Genomic DNA, 9,501 nt, shown 5'->3' on the forward strand with positions numbered 1-9,501 from the left:
CAACCCATGACAACTCCATAACCGGATTGTCAATAGTTGTACACGACTAAACTTATTAGAGTTCAGTTCATATCAGATCACTCAAAAGGATAAACATAGAAATTGACAAATGAGACACCCTTGACTTGCAGCACCTTTAATCTTAGGGTAATCAATTGGCTGCCGAGGAGTAATGTGAGGCTGAGGCGTAGACAAGAACGCGAGTTGAAGTTATGCATAAGCTACTCTACTGGTCTCCACTTGTTGTAATGTTCCTATTAAATTTAAAGGGAGATTTCTTAAAATGTCTCAAAAAGATGGTCCCAATGCTTGGACTACAGATGGCAAAGTTATCCGTTTCCATTGTTCGTTCCTGAAAAAGGTTTGTTTATTTTCAGTTGTTAGCCTATCAAATTTAGAATGTTACTCGTGTACGCCTTTTTGTCATTCTTCTTAGTTGAGACAAATTACAAGATTTGGTACTGCTCTCTCGGTTACATTGTTGGCTATTTGATGTATAATATACACCGAAGAAGAAAAATGTTTCAGAAAGAAAGAACATGGCCTTCCTTTAGCAATACATACTGACCCGTATTTAAAGATATAGCTTATACGCATCAAAGAGTGCATAGTCAAGCCAAAATTAAGCTTCCAACTGAAACTAAAATGTATAACCAATAATGTCATCGCTCATCGGTCATCAAATCAAATTACTTTATGTTAAACCATTGTAAGAAACATCCATTAAATAGAATTTAATTGAACGACTAGCACAACACAATATAACAGTTATCAGTAACTAAATAAGGAACTAATGAATGATTGTATTGAGTTACCGAGTACATAACACATAAAACCTCCGACCCAATCATTTGCTAATGAAAGTAAACAATGATTGGAACGGAGGAAGTACTCAATATATACCATAAAATATAAAGGAATTTGATGGCCAAGATAACTTCACGGCTATTACTTTCCGATCAACCTTGATTCGATCTTGAAACATATTTGTGAAACATCCCTTCAAATTCAACCTTACACCCACTTGATGCCATAGGACACTCGCATATTAGCTTGCACAAATTCGATTCCATCTCGCATATTAGCTTGCACAAATTCGATTCCATCCTTTCTCGAACTTCGTCTGTGAAAAATTTCGGACTAACTGCCCTAAAATACAAGTGCTCCAAATCTATGGCACCACTTAAATCACTTAACAAGTACTCTACTAGTTTTAAGAATGATTTCGCAGGCTTGCAATAAGTCGTACAGTAGGCTATCTCCAGTCTCTTGATTACTCGTCGTGAGGTTCTTTTACGGTTAGGCTTCCCGGTTTTCCTCTCTTCCGTGATATGTCTATCCCAATCGACTTTTAGGGTCAGAACATCTAACAAAGGGCACAACTTTAATAATGAAGGCACGGTCTTGATCTTATACCATTTTTTCATAATTAGTGTACATCGAGTTACGTTGCAAAACACGGTCGATGACACCTTATGAAGTACATAATCATCAAGTGTGAGGGAACTTACATTACTAATTGCCTGATAAAACTCTGACATTACTTTCTTTTCATCCCGGCTTTGTAGTCTAACGTTGTGGTTGATGAAGTCGATTTTTACTTCACACAACGCTGAAGGTTTAACTTCGAAACTAAAGATGGCGGATTTTACAGTATGGCAAACCAACTGCTCTAACTTTGGGGCATTAATCACAACTGCAAAACGTCTATCTTCGATACAACCTGTGTCGATAACTAGCCGTCGTAAATTTCGATTGAAAACCTTAATGTCACGTTCCGGTGTCGACATAAACAAGAAATCTATTAAAGACAAATCTTCGAGAGATGGACAAGCCTCGATTAACGTTCCCAACAACTTCAAATCAACACGATAGCGTGTAAATCGTAATCTCTTCAAATTAGGAAGATTGATTTGTCCATCATCGTGCAATCGCAAATTATATACGAAGTATAACTCAATTGACGCGCCGACTGCGTTTGTAAAACAAAACTTGGCAATATATTCTCACGGTAGCTGGAACCCTTAAAACGAGGAGGACATGCTAACTCGAGTTCACGGACGTTGCGGTCACAAGCTTGTCGAAACCAAAAATTCAAAAGAGAGCACGAGATTGAGTCGTCAACTTCAACCGCACATTTGACGAAGAAACGGTAGATTGACGGTGAGGTAATATGTGACATGAAGTCAGGAAAATTCTTGAAATCAGGGAGTTTTATATTTATAGAGGTTACTTTAGTCCAAAGACCACACCATCGACGGGATAATGACCCCGTAACGATGGCTAATCGAAGAGGAAGGAAGGAGATGATTTCGATAAGAACGTCGTCGGGGAGGGAACTCAACCTATCGACGCTATGATTACCAAGTTCAACGCCAATCTCCATTCTGTAGGCCTAAACAAATTTCAAGCTTCAGGGTTATTGAGTGTGTTCTTGACCTAATTTTTGCCTCTTTCTTTTGTTTATATACGGAATAAATGGAGTATAACATAAAGAAAAATTACGTTGACCCCAAAAATAATAAGAAGTTTACATAAACAATTAAACACAGTTTCCTTAAATTTTTTACAATAAAAGGAAAACAAAGAAGCTATAAGAGGCAAAAACAATATAAGAAGTTTAGGCAAACACCACTTTAATTACATGAAAAATACTTTTTTACTCAAAAACATGAAAAATACTTGGGACTAGGGGTGTAACCGAGCTGATTTTAGCTCGAGCTCGAGTGGGCTTGGAATCGGCTCGGAAACTTGAGCTTGAGCTCAGAATCAATTCAGAATTTTACGAGCTTAAAAAATCAAAGCTCGGAATCAGCTTGGTTTAGGCTCGAGCTCAACTCGAGCTAGGTTAAATCATTATTTATTTAATTTCCATGTATGTATAAAAATAGTCTAAATACTATAAAACTAAAAAAAAAAAATCTCAAATTTTAATATAAATATATAAAATTCTAAAATCATAAAAAAAACTTATTTTATATTTGATAAATTGGATTATAAAACGGTTTTATTATAAGAATTTGGTGAAAATTTATCAATTGGGATTGAATTTCACTTTTGGTGAAACTTAAGGGGCTTGAAGTTTAATTACCACTCTCGTGTAAAATAGGCAAACAAAAAAACGAGGCGGAAGGGATATTATTATTTTATTTTTTATTTATCACTATACTATATTGTGATATATTTTTCGTATATAGTCATTAGAAATTAGAGGTGGCAATTATTGACACGACCCAAAAACACGACACGAACCCGGCACGAAATTAGCGGGTTAGGGTTAAGACGTTGTGACCCATTTAAGTAATTGAGTTGACACGGATACGACACGAAACTTAAATGGGTCGGGTTAGGGTTGTGCACTTTTGACACGAACCCGACACGAATAACCCATTTACTTAAAAGTGTCATAATATATTTGGGTTGAATCAATAACCCAATCAAACAACTTAAAAATAAGCATTTTCATTCGTTATTTTTAGGATATATATATATATATATATATATATATATATATATATATATATATATATATATATATATATATATATATATATATATATATATATATATATATATATATATATATATATATAAAAGAGAGTTTTTTCGAGCGATTCTAGAGCGTCCACATCATCAAAAATTTATTTAGGAAAGTTTTATAAATAATATTTTCCACATAAAAAATAAAGTGGAGAATCTTTTAATTATTATAATATCTATATTTCCTATTTTATATTCATGAGAAGTTTCTAATTTTTATATAAAAACTTTGACATTTCATTTGGCAAAAAATGTTGTTATTAAAAATTATGAAGATAACATAATTAGATTCGTGGTAAAAAATGCTTTCATTAGAGTATAGATTTCATATGATTTGCACATACGAGTATTAAAGATGGTGTACTTTTTTTAATATGTTATATGTCCCACATTGAAAAATAATGTTAGTGTGGTGATTATAATACGTATAAATTATAGAATTGTCCCACATCGAAAGATTAACATAAGGTGGGTGATCCTATAATTATAAATAGGAGTCATTATTTGAATCTATATACCAACAAAAAACCTATTGAGTCTCTTAAGTATTGTTTTGGAGAGCTCTTATAAGAGTTTATATCATTATCTTCAAAGCATGATATATACATATTTTTTCTATATTATGTATTATATTCAAGTGATGTTTATAATCTTTATATAAAAACTTATACATCTCATTTGCCAAAAAAGTATTAGAAAAAAAAAACGTACGAATATTAAAAAATAGTACTCCCTCCATTCAAGACCAAATACAACATTGTCATTTATACACTTGCCAAGACACAAATTACAACGTAAATATCTTTAAGTTTACATTATAAAAAATTTAAAAATTTGATATTTTCATTGTACTTTATAGATGAATCAAATAAGATCCCACATGACCATATTTTTGTCCTACGTATTGCAAGGAATCGTAAAGATTCTATTCGTTCATAAATAGTGTAAAAAAAGGAATGTTGTATTAGGTCTTGAATCGAGAGAGTATAGTATTTGCTCATTATTATTAACTCGGGTTAGATGTCGAATTATGTGCGAAAAAGATGGTGTATTTCTAAGTATGTTATTTGTCCCACATTGAAAAATATGTTAGTGTGGTGAATATATTACATATAAATAATAGAATTGTCCCACATCGAAAGTTTAGCATAAGATGGGTGATCATATGATTATAAATAGAAGATATCCTTAGAACCTAAAATCAAACCCATAACCTTCTGAGTATTTTAAGCATTGTCTTGGAGAACTCTTAAGAGTTTATATCATTATCTCCACGATATGATATATATATTTTTTTATATTATGTCCAAGTGATGTTTATAATTTTTATATAAAAACTTATACATCTCATTTAGCAAATTAAAGTAACATATTTTTTTTTGAAAAATTATATAATTAGATTCGTGGTAAATAAATGCTACGATTAGAATATAGTATCATATTATTTGCACATATTTTAATTATGATAAGAAGTTAAAAAAATGTACTATACGAATATTAATAAATAGTATAGTATTTGCTTATTATTATTAAACTGGGTTAGATGTCGAATTAGGTACGAAAAAGATGGTGTATTTCAAAGTATATTGTTTATCCCACATTGAAAAATAATGTAGGTGTGGTAAATATATTATATATAAATAGTTGAATTATCCCACATTTGAAAATTATCATGAGGTGAGGTATCACATGATTATAAATATGAGTTATATTTGAAACTTAGGGGTATCAACCCAAAATCTTTTGAATCGCTTAAAAATTATCTTAGAGAGTTCTTATAAGAGTTTGTATTAGCGGCAAATTAAACCTTAGTTACAACAATACTATACAAATATTAACCACGTAGATATTTATAAAAGCGATTATATATTACTATATTAGTGATATTATAATGTTTATTTTAAGACAATCGATAGTATAATAACTTTATTTAAGACAAAATCATAATTAAAAAATAAAATGGTGCTAAATATACATAAATTGATTATTAATGTGTCATATAATGATAATCTCGGCAATAAAATAGAAAATTTATGAATTATAATACAATCAAGTGTTGCATAAAAAGATCTTGAATCCAGAAACAAATCAATAATAAGCTTTTTTACTTTGATAAATAGTAGAATTAAATCTTTTTAACTTTCAAAATAGGTAATTATTATGCCTCATTACATTTGAGTAACTAAACACATCATAATTTTTAACTATTAATCAAAATCGCACCAAAAAAAGAAAATATTTTGCATTTGTTTATACATTTGATTGCTCCCTCAATTACATCTTAAAAGTCGTGTTAGAAAAAAAATGTAATTTAAATCATATCATTTGTACATATTTTAATTATGACAAAAAATGGAAAAAAACATACGAATATAAATAGATAGTATAATATTTCTCATTATTAAATAGGGTTGGATATCGAAATAGGTGCAAAAAAGATGGTGTACTTTTTCGTGTGTTATTTGTCCCACATTGAAAAATAATGGAGGTGTGGTAAATATACTACATATAAGTAGTTGAATTGTCCCACATCAGAAAATTATCATAAGGTGGGTGATCTTAAAAATTAATTTAGGAAAGTATCATAAATAATATTTTTTGATGTAAAAACTAAAGCGGAGAATCTTTTAATTATTATAATATTTATTTTCTATATTATATTCAAGTGATGTTTCTAATTTTTAAATAAAAAATTTTACATTTCATTTGGCAAAAAAATATCGTTAAGAAAATTATGAAAATAACATAATTTGATTCGTGGTAAAAATGATATCACTAGCGTATAGATTTCATATAATTTGTACATATATAAAATTGTGTATTTCTTAGTAAGTTATATGTCCTACATTGAAAAATAATGTAGGATTATATAAAAATAATAGAATTGTCCCACATCGAAAGATTAACATAAGATGTAGCGGTCTTATGATTATAAATATGAGGCATCCTTGGACCTTAGTTATCAACCTAACATCTTTTGTGTCTCTTAAATAAGATGTTTTGACTTTTGATCATATCTAAATAAATAATTAGACATAAAATGTAAATATTAAGACCTAATAACCAATTTTTTTTGCTAAGTTAATTACCCCGTTGCAACGCACGGGCATCCAAACTAGTAGGGCTATAAAGCTTAGTTTATGTTATTAGCTTATTGGGTTAAACGGATTAAGTGTGTTAAAAATGACCTGCTAAATGATAAATGGGTTAAACAAGTCGGGTTGGGTTATAGAAAAATTAAATGGGTTGGGTTAGGGTTGAGACAAATGACCCGTTTATGTAATTGGGTCGGGTTAGGGTTGGGGTAGTTGTGACCCATTTAATGTTGACACGGACACGAACACGACACGACCCGATCTGTTTGCCAGGTATATTAGAATTTAGAAAATATTGTTTAGTCGTTATTTACATTCCTAATGACTATATTAACGATTTTTCTAACGCGTGCCCTATGAAAAAGCAATTGAAAAAGCAAAATCACAAAATCATTCAAAAACCCTAACGTATTCTCTCTCAAGCCTTACCAACAGCGGAATTTCAACGACGAAAAATAGTGAAGAAATAAATGGGAGTTTGATAGGCTGAGCTTTCTCCCTAACGACATTCTTATCGGAATCATCTCCCGCCTTCCTCTTCGATTAGCCATTGCTACCGGTACTTTATCCCGTCGATGGCGTGGTCTCTGGACTAACACAACCTCTATCGACATCTTCACGTACCGTGATTCTAAGTTACGCGAATTTGATACTACATTGAATGAAATCTTGATGCAAATTTCCTCACCTTTCATCAATAGTTTCTGTCTCGTAATTGAAATTCTCGTACCTAACATACCTATTTTAATTCGCAAAATTTGTGACCGGAACATCCATCAACTTAGGGTAACATGGGCCATAGGCGGGCGTTATATTGGTGGGATATGTTAGTCGTACCAATTGTAATTTTCCAAACGCAGTCGTTAGTGTCAATCGAATTAAGCTCGTCTTCTGGTAATAGCTTGGAGTTGCCTGATGATTGTGAAATCATCAATCTTCCAAATTTGAAGAGGTTAAGCCTTCAATTTGTTTCTTTCCGGTTACAATGGATTGAAAAACTAATTAAGGCTTGTCCATCACTCGAAGTATTGTATTTAACTCGCTTGATAAAGAACCCGGGGTCTTTGCATCAATTGCAAAGCTTGAAATGTTGTAATCAAAGTTTACGATGGTTGCTTATAAGGACTAATTTCGCGGAAAGCAATTCAATTGTGATTAAAGCTCCGAAATTGGAATACTTGGATATTTTAGCTCCAAAACCCGGGATATTTTCTTTTGAGGAGGAACCAATTGCGCGCTTCGTGAGGCAAAAATCAAATTTACTAAAGATGTTGGTGCTCTTTCTGATAAAGAAAACGGGTTTATGTCAGAATTCTATGGGGGCGGTTTCTAATGTTCGGTTCCTTACTCTTAATATTTCCAAAGTAGGTAAATTGTCTCTGGTATTTCGCTATGCAACTCGACTCACATTTGATATGAATGTATCCCAAATTTTAAAAACTATGTCATCATTATTAGAGATGTGTCCTGTACTAGACGTTTGGACCGTGGATGTTTTGGATACAGGTAAAGATAACGAGCTGTCGTCACTTCGAGCACTCAAAAGGATTCACATAGATATCAGGAGATGGGATTACAGTTATGACAAACCTACAGAATCTTTCTTAGACTTAATCGCGTACTTGTTAAGAAACGCCCCTAATTTGGAGAAATTGAATCTTAGTGTAAATTCTCGTGTATATTCGCTGGTAGGCAATGACGAGAATAATAAAGCACGCGAGTTGATGTTAAGCAATCTACTATTCCAGTGTCCAATGGCGTCCACAAGTTGCAATGTCGAGTTTAAAGGGAGATATGTCAAGATGTCTCGAAAAGATTGTCCATCCTAAAGCTCGGACTCCAAACAGCTAAGTTATCCATTTAATTTTCGTCGTTCACCATTGATGTATTTCAATTAGAAAGAACAATTACTTTTATTGGCAATCATATCATTATGTACTCGTATTATCCAGTTTCAAACTTTTATGATCAAGCGCGGGCGACATCTGCATGATTTTATGGCATTTAGTATGTACTCTGTAAATTATGCTTAGCTCTCTGTTAACTTATGATTCTTATATCGTGTAGTGCCCGTCGATCAATTAACTTAGGTTTACCATGTGCGAATCTAACAGTTATATTTTGGAGTTATAATCAACTGATTGTATAATTCTGTCAATACATGCTCGAATCTTGAAAATATTTTCGTGGCTACCATCCTATATACTCTTCCATCCCAATAATATGTTTACCTTTGATTAAAATGCCTCCGGAGCTCAAGATTATTCGATAGCCCCTTCATACGCAACAAGAAACAACGCCCAATTGCCAGTAAAACTAATTGTATGGCAATGTGAGATCGTTACTGAGGTAACTAATTGTGTTTGAAAAATAAACCTTGCAATGTGACGAAAGGACCATCCCAATAAGTAGGCCAAGTTACCATCGATTGACCGAAGTTCTTTGAGAATAGGCATGGTATGGACTACCGAGTATAAGTTACTCCGATATCAAATAATTCATTGAAACAAAGAAAGTATTACCAAGTAGAATCCAGTCGCTGCCTCTTATAATGATCAGGAAATTAAATGTCACTGTTAATTAAAGCAATAATCTACTTAAAATACGAAGTATAATCCAGTCACTGTTGCATGAAATAGAGCCATATCGCAATGTTTCAAAGACTCCCGCCAAATGTAAGATACAAACTGTAACTTAAATAATGAAAAGTATAATTTTGCATAAGATGCAACATTCACTATTGTAATAAAAAAAACACTAAACTTCTATTCGTGGTTGCGAACAACTAAAATAGATGATTTCCCGATTTGCTCTTGAAAATTTCCGACAGGCATTACGAGAGAACTTATAAAACTCCCCTACAAAT

At 32.1% G+C, this 9,501-nt stretch overlaps 2 protein-coding genes across 2 annotated transcripts; one reads left to right on the forward strand and one right to left on the reverse strand.

Moving 5' to 3' along the window:
• Window positions 1-959: 959 nt before the first annotated feature.
• LOC141629934 (F-box/FBD/LRR-repeat protein At5g22700-like) lies at window positions 960-2,386 on the reverse strand. Its single transcript, XM_074442845.1, has 2 exons — window positions 2,059-2,386; window positions 960-1,972 (listed from the first exon to the last, which is right to left on the reverse strand). The coding sequence occupies exons 1-2, from the start codon at window positions 2,384-2,386 to the stop codon at window positions 960-962; spliced, it is 1,341 nt and encodes a 446-aa protein (XP_074298946.1).
• Window positions 2,387-7,426: 5,040 nt separating this feature from the next.
• Window positions 7,427-8,464, forward strand: LOC141629935 (putative F-box/FBD/LRR-repeat protein At1g78760). The gene has a single exon (XM_074442846.1). The coding sequence runs from the start codon at window positions 7,427-7,429 to the stop codon at window positions 8,462-8,464; it is 1,038 nt and encodes a 345-aa protein (XP_074298947.1).
• Window positions 8,465-9,501: the final 1,037 nt, after the last annotated feature.

Source organism: Silene latifolia, chromosome Y (assembly GCF_048544455.1).
Source record: "Silene latifolia isolate original U9 population chromosome Y, ASM4854445v1, whole genome shotgun sequence".
Classification (NCBI taxonomy): domain Eukaryota; kingdom Viridiplantae; phylum Streptophyta; class Magnoliopsida; order Caryophyllales; family Caryophyllaceae; genus Silene; species Silene latifolia.

Bases quoted from the DNA above. Each gene is read 5' to 3' on its own strand.
- LOC141629934 (XM_074442845.1), bottom strand. From the start codon at position 2,386: ATGGAGATTGGCGTTGAACTTGGTAATCATAGCGTCGATAGGTTGAGT. The intron at 1,973-2,058 runs GTGAACTCGAGT...TTACAAACGCAG, and splicing joins AGCTTGTGACCGCAACGTCC to TCGGCGCGTCAATTGAGTTA.
- LOC141629935 (XM_074442846.1), top strand. From the start codon at position 7,427: ATGGGCCATAGGCGGGCGTTATATTGGTGGGATATGTTAGTCGTACCA.